General features: G+C 49.4%; 4 protein-coding genes across 4 annotated transcripts; 2 read left to right on the top strand and 2 right to left on the bottom strand.

Moving 5' to 3' along the window:
- Positions 1–1078: 1078 nt before the first annotated feature.
- On the bottom strand, positions 1079–1816 carry EJ05DRAFT_476558 (uncharacterized protein). Its single transcript, XM_033744062.1, has one exon. It carries the CDS (start codon positions 1675–1677, stop codon positions 1351–1353), a length of 327 nt encoding a protein of 108 aa, XP_033599730.1. The 5' UTR covers positions 1678–1816; the 3' UTR covers positions 1079–1350.
- Positions 1817–3038: 1222 nt separating this feature from the next.
- EJ05DRAFT_476556 (uncharacterized protein) lies at positions 3039–5954 on the top strand. Its single transcript, XM_033744061.1, has 2 exons — positions 3039–3249; positions 3314–5954. The coding sequence occupies exon 2, from the start codon at positions 3491–3493 to the stop codon at positions 5582–5584; it is 2094 nt and encodes a 697-aa protein (XP_033599729.1). The 5' UTR covers positions 3039–3249; positions 3314–3490; the 3' UTR covers positions 5585–5954.
- A 3435-nt stretch (positions 5955–9389) lies between these two features.
- On the top strand, positions 9390–11339 carry EJ05DRAFT_528872 (uncharacterized protein; the record flags this gene model as incomplete). Its single annotated transcript, XM_033748918.1, has 4 exons — positions 9390–10038; positions 10086–10197; positions 10249–10933; positions 10981–11339. The coding sequence occupies 4 exons, from the start codon at positions 9390–9392 to the stop codon at positions 11152–11154; spliced, it is 1620 nt and encodes a 539-aa protein (XP_033599728.1). The 3' UTR covers positions 11155–11339.
- A 422-nt stretch (positions 11340–11761) lies between these two features.
- Positions 11762–12988, bottom strand: EJ05DRAFT_476555 (Diaminopimelate epimerase-like protein). Its single transcript, XM_033744060.1, has one exon. The coding sequence runs from the start codon at positions 12874–12876 to the stop codon at positions 11914–11916; it is 963 nt and encodes a 320-aa protein (XP_033599727.1). The 5' UTR covers positions 12877–12988; the 3' UTR covers positions 11762–11913.
- Between the last annotated feature and the right edge of the window lie 338 nt (positions 12989–13326).

Here is a 13326-nt window from a genome sequence, read left to right as displayed (position 1 = left end):
CAAATTTCTTTATAGCCTGCCAAGGGCTAAATATATCAATCAGCAGAGGCTTCGGCCGGCAGATGCGATTCAGGGCAGGACAAGAAGCATGGCGCGACTCGGGCATGTTTGTTCTGGCCAGAAGGATCATTAAACAGAAGAGGGATGATGGGAACTCGAGTTGGAGATGGTTAGACGTCAATGAGGGGATGAAACATGGGATCGACGGTGTTTGGGATTGATGTGTCAGGATGTGTGGGATGGACAGTACTGTATGCTGCTTCCATTACCTTCATCACAGAGTTGGCTACAACAGATGGACTAGAACTCCCTCTCTGGAGTGGTGGAATTCAGGAGACCAGATGAGAGTTGAGGACAAGGACAAGGACAGGGACATGGATCAGGCGACAAGGCAGATAAGCTAGCTTATCATGGACTGAGCCGGCAGATACCGGGCCTGGCACATGCTGGCTGAGAGAGTAGTCTTAAACTCTGCTCGATGGAACTTGAGTTCAATTTCAGTAGAGAATAGTGCGAGGGCTGGGCAGAGTAGTTCAGGTCGCAGAAGCGAAGAACAGCACCAGAACAGTGCGCAATGGGAGCTCGTCAGCCTTGTACGAGAAGCGAGCCGAAGCGAAGCCAGAGAGTGCTCCTGGTGGTTCGAAGAGGGCCTCATTCTGGACAGTTGAGAAAGCCAAGACGGTGCCTGGACCTGGACAGGGGGGCAAGGACCACAATGCGATCCACGAAACGCAGTGGAAGGTCGTGAGAACAACGCGAACGGTGAACGGTCAAGCGGGTCCAGGGACAAGCAGAGCCGGCAAGGTTTGCGACGGCTGCACATCCTCATTATTCTGGGCCCCAACGCGTGGAGATTGCAGGCGGCTGAATCCGCACAGCTGGATTGGAGGAAAGCAGTCTCTCGGATGATGTGTTCAGCGTTGGATGACTGCACCTATACTGGATAGAGCAGGGATTGATATCAAATAGTAGAGTGACTGGTGGCCATAAAAGTCTGGGACTGCTGCTGCGTGCGCGGGTGTAACAGGGCGTCTATGGCGAACTGGGTGCATGCACGAACATGCTGGAGTTGGAAGAAGCCGGGTATCATCATTGAACGTGAGTGACACAACGTCCTCCTTTGCGGAGGGTAACAGGAAGTGCGAAGACCATTTTACATGCCCGAATTGATCAATCGTGTTGTTGAACGGTATGACACCGATGAGTGAATGGTAGACGGCGGGACAGAGTTTGCCATGGGGAGATGAATGGAGATGGATGATAGAGGGGGAGAGAGACAGGATGGGGAAGTATAATCCGTGGAACCCTTGTCCATGAGGAAAAAGCACAAGCGGCCCGGCAGATGCATAATTAATTCCATTTGGGGTCTGTCTGTTCCATCAAGCCAGTTCTGCTGTGGTTGGTCATGTTCTCATCCGGAAAGGGTAAATGGCGGAGGCGTTGCGCTCTCGGGCCATTCAACCTTAGACGGGAACACCTGAAAGGAGCCTGGGCCATTTCGGCCTGATTGATCCGAAGCCCACAGTTGACCTGAAAACCACATGCGCGCGTCGTAGAATTGGCTCTCATTTCCTCCTTGGGGGCCTGAATGGAAGCGCCGAAATGTTCGCAGAAGCAGCAGAAGGCGATCCGCGAGCAGCATTGAAGATACGCGCACACTGCAGCGGCAGCGGTCATTGTGCCGGTGAAACTGATCAGCTTGCCCGGCCGACAGCGTTCGGCGTCACAGTCTGCTGCAGCTACTTGAATGAGGCGAGAAGGGGAGAAGGATGTGGATTGGATGGATCGATGGAGGGATGAAGAGGAGAATGCGACGCGACCTGCCGAGGAGTCAGGACGCAGCGGCGCAACGGCTCTATGAGGCAGTTTGTGTTGTTGATACCTTGCCCTGCATCTACGGGTCTGTCTGTCTGCTGCGTCAGATCGGTTGCACGAGTACGCGCGCATTCATCATTATGTGTTATGGGTGCGTGTTTCGGTCTCTCGAGGAGAGCAGATTGCTACAGCCAACCTTCAGCCCCTTCATGGTCCATCATTGCCGTTGCTTCCAACAGCATGACCAACAATGAAGTGTGTGTATAGGCGCTCTCTAGGACATGCCCTGTTCCTTGGCTGCGAGATGACGTCTCTGAGGTCCAGTCCAAAACTTCCAACGGTTACATAGATACCATCTGTAAGATTTTGGTGAGCATTAGTAAGTTTACGAGTAGAGTCTAGACTGTAGATAGGAGGAATATAACAGCATCCAAGAGCGTGTTCTCCGCCTAGAGACGCTTAGTCCGGAAAAAATACATTGAATACGTATGGCCAAGATATCGTTACATATCTGCCGGGACCGCTCGTCAGAGAATACTCCTACTGGCGGACAGGACCACGGCCCCTAGGGATTGATGGAGTTTGGAAATCCTCCAGATGCGCCGTTAGTTTTTGATCTGTTGATCCCTCGCTTTCTCTTTGTCCGCTGCCGCTGTTGTTACTCCTGTCGGTCCTAGTCCTGACGACGACAGCGCGGCCATGACGGTAGCCGGGTCTGTGGTAGAGCTAGCAATTCTTTGTGTGGACTGACTGTATTCCATCATCGTTCGGCAGGCCATTTCTCGCTGAATCACACTGATTCTACTCCGTACATGGAGGTCATTAGCGAGAGTTGGTGCGAGCGCTGGGGGAGAAGAGAGAGAGAGAGATAGATAGATATTATTTAGAGTACGTGCGGACGATCCGCCCATGATTATTCCTTGTCAAGGTTTCAACAGTGTCGCTCCCGAGTCCCGCCAGGCCCCAGCACTAACATTAGCGGCAACTGGGCAGCGAGCTTTGAGGGGGAATGGATAATAGCTGGGGACAGTCGGGGGCAGCCGGGGGCAGCTGGGGGCTCCAACCAGCCCCGAGTGGGTACATTACTTAGCGCTACCCGTTTAGTAGCCTACAGCTGGCGTCCTGGCGTCCTGGAGTCCTGGCCTGCCCCCCCCCGGCCGCTACCTACACCCTAGACTTTTTACATACCGTGACTATCTACATAGTGTACACACACACACACACTAAGTACACTGACTACACACACCCACCACCTAGCTGTCTGTTACCTGTTCTCCGTCTCTTCCACCTGCATTAACGTCCGCTTGCTCTACCACGCTCTATCTGGCTGGCCATCATCATCACTCGCTGTCTATTACTGGCTACTTCAGTACAGTATACCTCCCTCCAGCGCCGCACACGCACACGCCCCCGCAACGTTAATACACTCCCAAGGTACCTACGCTACATTAGGGTTCCCTTCAAGCCCTGTCACACTCTCTCTCTAACAGCTCTCCAGCTTATCCATTTCGGCCTCCACTTTCGCCCTCAATCTCTTTCCTTCTCACCTACTTTCGCTTGACCGGTCCTCTTACCACTCGCTCTCTCACTTCGCATCGCATCCTCGTCGCTCACGACTACTCGCCCACACACATCAAGATCGCTGTACTGAAGATGTTCTGCTCTGCTCGCTGCCATGACTCTTGAAATCTCCTCCCTCGAGCTTCCTCCCTCATTGCACGAGGAGCTTCCCGAGCTCCCGGGCCATGGTCTGAACATACCTACAAGACCAAGCTCCATTGCGAAGAATCCGCGACTGAGTGACTGCAATGGATATTCCGATGGCTTCACCGAATACATGACCTTTTATGGCGGCTATGGAGGCATCAAGACTGCCAACGGAACAAACCCCGTCAAATACGACTCTGAGAAGCTTCCCCGGATCCTTGACGACGGCCTGATACCAACTGAATCCGAAAACACCATCCAAGTCCCAGATGGCCTGCAATATGTCGAACCTGCTCAAGGCTTAGAGTCAGTCCACAGCTCCGGTCATGTCTATACTAAAGCTACACACTCCGTCCACGAGCTGTCAACACCCACTGAGAAGCTCAAATACACCCTCCGTCCACCGACACGCTCCAAAACCCATACTCCCCAATCTTTGGCTCCCTTATTTGAGAATGCCGAACTCGATGGCCACGACGACCACCACCACCACCACCACATCTCTCCAATCATCACTCAACCCACACCGCTCCCTCCTACCACCACTGGCCATGCTGTTGCACAGACCTTACTGCACGATCTTTCCCAAGACCTACTACCAAAGAAGCCTTCACTATCTGCGTCCCTTCGGTCCACTAAATCCATAAAATCCAGGTTCCCCCTCCTCCCGCGCAGGAGCTTCTCGTGCCTATTCCGCCGCGATTCAGAGCGTAAGAAGTCCACCTACTCACCAGCCACGTTAGGTATCGCACTTCAGCAAGCAGCTCACTCCGGAAACATCTCGCTAGTCGCCTCTCTCGTCACACTAGGTGCCCGCGCTACACCCGTCCCACAATCGCCTACCAGGTATCGCGATGCTCTATCGTGTGCTGCAGTAGATGGCCACACGGCCATAATTGATTACTTGGTGCATGCTGATTGTGGAGTTGACCAGGAGTCGATTGATGCTGCTTTCCTCGAAGCGTGCTATGCCGCCCAGGTAGACATGGCTATTCGTTTACTCCGAAACTATGGCGCAAGTCTAGAAACTCGAAAAATGACGGATTGGGAGAAGATCATTCAAGACATGCCCGAAGAAGGTGGTAAACATATTGTTAGCGACCGTTCATGCTACCATGCGTTGGCCATTTTACCAAACTCCAGGGAACGCGATCGTCTACTGAGATTCCTGGTGAGCTGCGACGATTTCAACAAGGACCAAGTCGTTCACCATACCTTCGTGGTATCACGTGCTCGCACAACACGACACGGCGACACAAGGAACAACCAGACCTTCGTCTTCGAGAACCAACGGATATCGGTGCACTGCTACAAATATACTGCCATATCTCTATTTACCAGCTTCGGCTTTATCTCTGGTGTCCAGCTCCTTCTGGAATACGGCATCAAAACATCTTACTCTGCAGCAGAGAAGAAGAAGCTTGCGTCTACATCCGGCCCTGATTCCATCTTCACCTCCTTTCCTACCGACGCCACATCGACACCAGATCCAATATCATGTATCTCTGACCACAATCATCTTCACTGTCCCATGGTCTCGGTCGAACTCCTTGGACTTCTTCTTTGCAATGGTGCTGATCCCCACATCGTTGAACACACTGAGAATGACTCGACATACATGCACACACAATATACTCTAACGACACCTCTCCTCCGAGCCATTGCCGGACGCAACCTTTCAGCACTTAATATCCTCCTCAGCGTAGGGGTGAAGCAATCGACTGATGATCACGTTGTCATCGGCCGTAATCTAGATGTCACTCCCCTCGGTCTCGCCATCGAAATCGACGATGTAGAGATTGTAAAGATATTGCTGGAAAACGGCTGGAAACAGGATTGGATCGTTGGTTGGGGACCCATGAAAGCGAATGGGTCGCGGCAAGTAGTGAGCTCGCTTGAGCTCGCACGACGAAGCAGAAAACACTACGTACTAAACTTCTTGAGAAATTTCAACAACATCGACGAGGAAAATGACGACGATGAAGCGGAAATCAATAGCATCGCTAGAGAAATTGTCGGGTTGTCAGGAGCAAACTCGACATACTCATATTACGGCATATAATGAGGCGGATGTATCACAGGACACTTGGCACGGAATCTCCTTTGTTGACATAGCAAGCATGGCGTTCTGGATTGTAATCACGGACTATGCGCCTTCGGACGCTCACCAAGGCTACCACACGCCTTCTTTCTTTCTCTCCATTTTGGGCAATATACTGCGCGAGCGATCAAAATGTACCACCGATGGTTGATGGTATCTGGCGAGGCTTACCCATTTTACAGGCGAACTCTCTGCCACAAAGTTTTTACTTGGCTCACGATATGTACAGCGATGAATGGCCTAGAACCTCCGATTGTAATGAGAGGAACCGCCATAAGAGTAATGTCTCCTCGATATATACATACATAAAATATATGATTACAGTCAATGATCTATTTCATTCTTTTTGAGTGTACTTTTCCATTCTTGAAGCCATTACTTGCGCTCACCTCATCAATACGTCTTTCCTAGCAGTCAACGAGGATGGACCCTGAACACCTTCGGACAAGGTCCCCGCAGTCAAAGCGCGAAACTACGAATCTTGACAATACACCACGAGCGCAACCATGCCGCCGCTCCAGATCAACATCAGCCACGCATACGGCACATCTACTTTTCTATTCGTCCATGTTGCACAGCGCCGTGTTGGCAATGCTGACTCAAGACATATGTAAGTGGTCAATTAGGGCCTGGCTAGCACCCAACGCTGGGCCTGAGAGAGATGAAGATTTTCCCACCATGATGTGCACGATGTGTCTGTCCATCACCATCCCTGCTTGCCGGTTGCGTTTAATCTTGGATTTTATCAAGGAGCATATGCACTGTTCGTGTTCGCTTTCGCTCCACGCTCCACCTAACTACCGAATGTAGTCAGCAGTGATCTACACGTCTAAAAGTTCCAATGTCCCCACAACATGCTGATCACTAAATTGGACAATACTCCACTCCTTAACACGCGTTGCCGTCGACGAAAGCGGTCGAGTCCACACCTCCACCCGCAACGGATCCATGATTTACGGAAGGGGTTGAGCACTAAGCCTTTTCGCATCCGGGGCCACGGTCCCGTTTTCGCCATCACTAATTACCACCACCCCACGAAACCTTAGCAGTAATTACGGAATATGTACACAGTCCCGTTTTAAGCACATCGGGAGGTATAATAAACAACAGTTTAACCTAAGAAATAGCTCACTAGGACGTGGACTTATCGATAGCCGACCTGGTTTTTTCCCCTTACAGATGAAACCGTTGCTCATTCCACGATGCTATCTCGCAGACGGCGCGTCTTGAACAATCTTTCTGGCCATACAACTTCGTGCAACTTCGAAGTGCTATAAGACTTCCTTGACGGACCGCTCATCGTGGTTTGTCTTCGACTTTCGCAGACTCTCTACACTATTTCAAGCAGCACAACTAAAATGGTCTTCTTGATCCCGTCTGGACTCGTCATACTCGGCTGTGATATGTCCAGACTATTTTCCGTAGTTGTTTCGAGTAAGAAGACATAGCGTGCCATTGTGAATATGTTTAATGTGGAAGAAAAAATGGTACGCTATTTTCGGATTTGGGCAAACATTCGCTTCCTTGCGACACCCCGGGAAGCAGTATTCAACGTAGCAAGCTCAATCTCAAAAAGTCATGTAATAGCACCTTCAAGAATCTAAGAACTGCGAACAAGCATGAACGCTAAAGAGGCCATCATGGAGAAGAAACGCGGCTAATGAGTGCGCAGCCCATCATGGCTGGTAGCAACACCACAGCCTGTTCATTCAGTAGTTGTCTGTATCATCTCCTTAAACCCCCATTTCCTCTTACTACTCCGTCAGGAGTATTAAAAGCTGCCATGGAAGATGGTCTGCTGAGAGAATAATGGTACATCTCATACATATGCAGGACTTTACATAGCTGCAGGCTTACATCAAGGAGACATTCATCGCATACATCCAACTGTACGTCTTTCTATATGGCGTGTTGTGCCTTGGGATGGTGCGACAATCTGTGGCCGACACGTCTGTGTAGGAGCGACTTGGAGATGCGTAAGCTTCTCCCTATTATCTTATGTGAGTTTGATCTCGAACTGCAGGGCGTTGAAGACCTGTGGACCCAAAACTGGTGAGTCTTTCAGCCGAAGCACTGTGATGTGATAGTGAAGCGGAGAGCTCTTCATCCGCAGTGCATGTAATGCGATCTTCGAGCATAGCACAGAAAACGGTGTATTCCATGCGTTAGTTACTTATACATGTGTGACATAGCCCTTATGTTGGTCCTGTAGCATAACTATTACAATGCCTCATTCTGTTCTACGTCTTGTTGCTCCGTGCAATTGCTGATACTAATGCACGACGCCGGCTCATGTGTGCAAATTCCTCTAATGAAAGCATATGGTATCATCCCAAACAGAAGTGCGTAAGGATGACGGGACGTTTGTTGCGGCTACAATATTGTTGTCCTTTCGTATACATAGAGTACTAGAAACGATGTACCTACTACGTCTCGTAGCGTCATATTGCGTTTCGATTCATGATCTCAAAGAGTCTTTGTTGCATTTTTGACTGGAGAGTTTCTACTATACTAACCTTCTGTTAATTAAGCTGGATCTCGATAACATGACGATATACGAGAAATATGGTTAGTTAGTCTATGACGGTCTTTACAATATCTCGTCATATAGCCCCAAATCTACGTCTACCGCATACACTATGCAGGCTCAACTCTGAAAGGTTTAGTAACTTCCTCTGATGCTCATTAACCGGATACTGAGGCGATGAAATGAAGTACATTACAACCGAATCCAGAACCAGATTCCCTCTCGATTTCTGACTTCACCACAACCACAATTAAGCTCTAGTTGATGAAATGTATACACCCACATAGGAAAGTTGGGCACGACTTTAGCAGATACCAGCGAGGTGTTTAGTACATGTGAGAAGTCACAGTTTGTGTGGTATTACATGTCATAATGCCAATAGCCTTGTGCAAGTGAGGCCGACCCTTGATCCAAAGCCGAGATTATTTTGCCATGCATACAAGAGACCGTTACTGCAGAGCATGCAGTAGAGCACTTTTACTTGTTTGTTTAAGTGCTTTATTGATACTGATCAAATCGCATTGATCAAATCGCTTGTCACAAGTGCAGTCTAGCACTAGCCGGCGGATCCTTAAGTACATTGCGATTTTGTACGCACCGGCACCTGCCAAACTTCGCTAACAGACACACAGAGACAGGTCCATAATGGGGAGAACTCAGAGAAGTGCGAAGAGGGAAGTCTTGGGCTTTCTTCCGACTTTATCTGTATGTTCAGCACTGGCAGCAGACATTACAATCGTAAGAGTAGAGGTTCCCATCTCCAATCGCCAAAGAAATACGCAAAAAAGGAATCGGAGACTTCGGGGACCTGGAAATGCTATGACTATCGCCCCATATTTCCGAATGAAGTATCTCATCAGGTCCCGTTGCTCGGCTTCATCCCTATCATCGGACCGGCTTGATCCTGGCGTGTAGATCTGCATCTTGAGCTGCTCCAGCTATACCGAACTCGGCACACCCCTTTTACCATCATTGTCACATCGCGATGGCCACGAATACACAAAGCGTGACCCCAAGCTTGTACATTCCTCGTACTACTCGCAACAAGAATGCTAGAGGATTAGCAATCAAGCTGTATAGGCTAACAATGTTTCACTACAGTGATGAAAAGGCAACACATGCGCCTCGTTTGGAACGTTGCATTACTAAGAGCATCTTCGGTTCACTCCTATCTGGACCACATGCTCAACATTCTCTCAAATCCCGGCGGCATCCCATTGACTGTGTAACACCACGACCATGACTGCAGTACAAACCCTTCTGGCCATCCTAACAGCTATCATCTGCGTGGTTCTCGCGCTATACAACGATGCATCTAGTATACCTACCACTCCAATCCAGTGGAAACCGTGCAGCTTGAACGAAAGCGCTACAATACCCCCCGAGCAACAGGTATCAACTCAATGCGGCACGATAACTGCACCTCTGGACTACACCGATCCATCTCGCTCAACTGTTGACCTTCGCCTCGTTAAGATCCCTTCACTTAGTAAGCCGTCACAGGGCAGCATTCTCTTCAACTTTGGCGGCCCAGGTGAACCCGGATATACATATTTTGCCGCATATGGACAGCGTCTACAGGCAATTGCAGGTCAAAATCATGATCTTATCCTCGTCGTCCCTCGTGGAACAGTAGATGGATCATTGCTGTTCGAGTGCTATGAAAGTACAGTAGCCCGCGACAGCGATGCGCTGGTGAGGCGTATTCTTGCCGGAGGTGCAACAGACGTTGCGTTGGGGGATATCTGGGCGAATGCGGCAGGTTTCGCTAAGACGTGTGAGAGACACCAGAATCAGACAGGCAGATTCATAGGGTCAGCGACCACGGCGAGGGATATTATGGGTGTAGTTGATGCGCTTGATGAGGATGGTATGTTGAGGTTCTGGGGTAAGTGTGATTTGACCAAGTATATGCAATCTACCAATACAGAACAGGTTTCTCATATGGCACATTCGTGGGCTCTATCCTTGCCGCAACATATCCCGATAGAATCCATCGAATGGTATTGGATGGTGTAATTAACGGCCACGAAATCCAGCAAGGCTTGTAAGTACATACCACCGGTTCTTTTCATCATCACAAACTGAATCCGAATAGCGACATCGAGGCACCATCAGACGCAGATAAGGCTCTATCCGGATTCTGTTCTGCGTGTGTTGAAAACAAGTCAGAGTGTTCGGCGGCACGCGATCTTACTGCCGACGAGCTTGAGTCCCAGATCTATGCATCAATTGAAGAGATAAGGCTTGATCCCATGTCCTTTTTCATCGAGGGTGCTGGTGCTTTTGTTCTCGATTACACGAACGTCAAGTTCTTTATTTACTTCTACCTCTACTACTCAAACACCTGGCCTATGCTCGCAAGTCTCATCGATGCACTGGTTCGGAAAGACCGTGAAGGACTGAACACGTATGTACAATCTTTTGTTGGCAATGGTGGTCAGGCTGCAATCAGCAATGCACCTATCGAGCATATGATTGGAATACGGTGCAGTGACATCGTGTCCCCTCCAACTTCCGATCTTGCAAACGTTCGCAAGTTCTTCGAAGCCCGCATGGCGTCTAGTCGGATTGGCGGCGACCTCACTCTCTTTATCAACGCGAACTGCGCCCAATGGCCTATGGCCGATGTAGTACAGTATAAGGGGACATTCGCGGCGCAGACGAAGAATCCGATCTTGTTCGTGGGCAACCGAGCAGACCCAATCACTCCGATGGTGTCCGCGCGCAATATGAGTGCTTCGTTCGAGGGCAGTGTGGTAATGCAGCACGATAGCTATGGAGTGAGTGTTTACTTGTGTGCTTTGGCAGCCGTACTAACGCTGTATAGCACACCACTCTCCTCAGTGGAGCCTCTCTCTGTACTGCGAAGACGATCCAGAGTTACTTCCTCTCTGGACAGCTACCTGAGCCCGGGACGGTTTGTCCGACTGATGTGTCCCGTTTCGCGAGTGATAATGGGTGGGACAAAGTCACTCAGGCTTTGACAGCATCTGCAAGCTAGAAAATTGTTTGGAAGTTCAGTGAGTTGTTATAGTTACTATACTGCCTAGTATGAATCGCTATTAAGCATACGGCACTATCTTGTTAGCAAGGCTCAGGGAATATTATCCTTTCACATAGTGGACCATACTACAGTGCGGGATTCTTCATTCGACAAGACCTGAATCCCTTACCCACACTTATGCTAGGTTTATGTAAACGTTTATTGGCTTTACATTGTCCCGAACAATACCACATAACATACAGGTATCTACAATGATTTGCTAGGAGCGAGAGAATCTGGCTAAGAGAGAAGGCTATGTGCGCTCGTTCAGGAAATTCTGACTGGAAATAGAATATAACGGACCAGGTGTAAACACAGATCGTCGCTAGTTTGAACGAAGGTATAAAGCTACTACGGAGCTAGTCTAGGTTGCGAGAGCGAGTAGCAAGTGGAAAGAGTAACACCGATTGTGCAAAGGCTTTGATAAAGCGAAATGGTGAAAGGTCACAGCACGAGCTGAGTTCAAATATAGGGGCGGGGGAATTTGTGCATAAAGCAAAGATAACAGAGATGTCGACGAAGAGGCTCACCTCGCAAAGGTCTTGATGACAAGAACGCTAGGACAGGTTTGCTGATCAAGGCTTGGAAAGCGCAACGCGAGAGAGCAGACACATGACGCCCGCTCTATCATGAAAATGGTATATCAGGAACCTATATCTCGCTAGACTGGGACATAGCTTCACGACAGGTGCACAGATTTCAACGTCTTTTCTTGATCTAACAGAGAGGCAATTGACCACTCATGACATCCACTGCAGAGCCACTCAACCATACGCCTTCTACACCACCGTCTTCTCCCAACTTCACTTCAACACCAATCTCACACTCTCGTCCCATCTCTACTCCTTGCACAACTTTTACAATTACACTCTGCCCTCTTTTGCCCTCGCTCCTGGCGATATATCCTGCCAGTGCACACGCCGCACTCCCAGTCGCTGGGTCCTCGGCGTCTTTCATGAAGAGACGTGTGCGGAACCTCTTCATCCCATCCATGCCATCGGAGAGTCGCACATAGAAGTAGAACGGACGCTGTGGACGTGACCAGCCTACGTCCAGCGTACACGTAACGTTACCGTGCTGTAGCAAGACCCGAGACAATGCATCGAGAGATGATAGTTCGGCTAGGATGAAGGTCATGCCATCGACGATCGACACAACAGGAAGCCCGGCAGACGGGTCTTTGAGATGCGACGGGTCAAGATCCCGCTGCTTGTCAAAGAGAAAAGGAAGCGGGCATCGCCAGGCGTGGATGTGGTGCTTCTGCGGAATGGCCGCCCGTGCGATTCCGTTCGAAGGGTTATACGAAATCTCTATACGGCCGGCTTTGGTTAAAAACGTTCCGTTGATGTTTTCTGAACCCGAATCCTGAGTGAGCTGTGTTCCACTTGTCTCCCACTGCTTCTTCAGAACGTAGACTGCAGTACCAATCGTCGGATGGCCAGCGAAAGGATGCTCGAGGTAAGTCGTAAAGATGTCAATTTTCCACGTGCCCGGTGCAGCGGGTGGCGTGTGAAGGAACACAGTCTCCGACAGTGCAAATTCGCGAGCTATAAGCTGTTTACGCTCCTGGGTTATAGGTGCGTTTTCGGGGAGATAGACGATAGGTAATGGATTCCCGGCTTTGTATCGCGTCTGGGTAAAGACGTCGACGGTTACGAAGCTGAGTGTTGTCTCGCTCATGTTGGGTCCGTACAAGGAAAACTTCCACCTAGCTTTATATTATATAGGCCTTGTGATATAGAGGATTAAAAGTAATTATTATAGCATGTAAGAGCCTTAAAGTAGGCAGCTGTTACTTTCATATTTGAAAATCATATGGGCTGTGATAGTATTTAGTCGTAGCGAGTCACGTGGCAGACACGTGATCCGGCTGTAGTTCTGTCTATATACAAAAGCCTAACGCTTAATAAGATCTGAATACCAAGGCTGACATAATAGGGATCCCACACAGCACTCTATAACTAGTGTGTAATCTAAGCAGTCGCTTCCTTGTAGTGTAGTTGGTTGGTGCGTGGAGCCCGGCCTCGTACAAATCTAGAACTAAGCTACTTTCTTTATTATTGTATCACTCAGCTTCTGGAAATACTACTGAAGATAGTTAAAGAGATAGAGTGCTCGCTCTATCTTTAG

This window comes from Pseudovirgaria hyperparasitica (genome assembly GCF_010093815.1).
Source record: "Pseudovirgaria hyperparasitica strain CBS 121739 unplaced genomic scaffold EJ05scaffold_9, whole genome shotgun sequence".
In the NCBI taxonomy this organism is placed as follows: domain Eukaryota; kingdom Fungi; phylum Ascomycota; class Dothideomycetes; order Acrospermales; family Acrospermaceae; genus Pseudovirgaria; species Pseudovirgaria hyperparasitica.
This window is presented reverse-complemented; position numbering and strand designations above follow the sequence as displayed.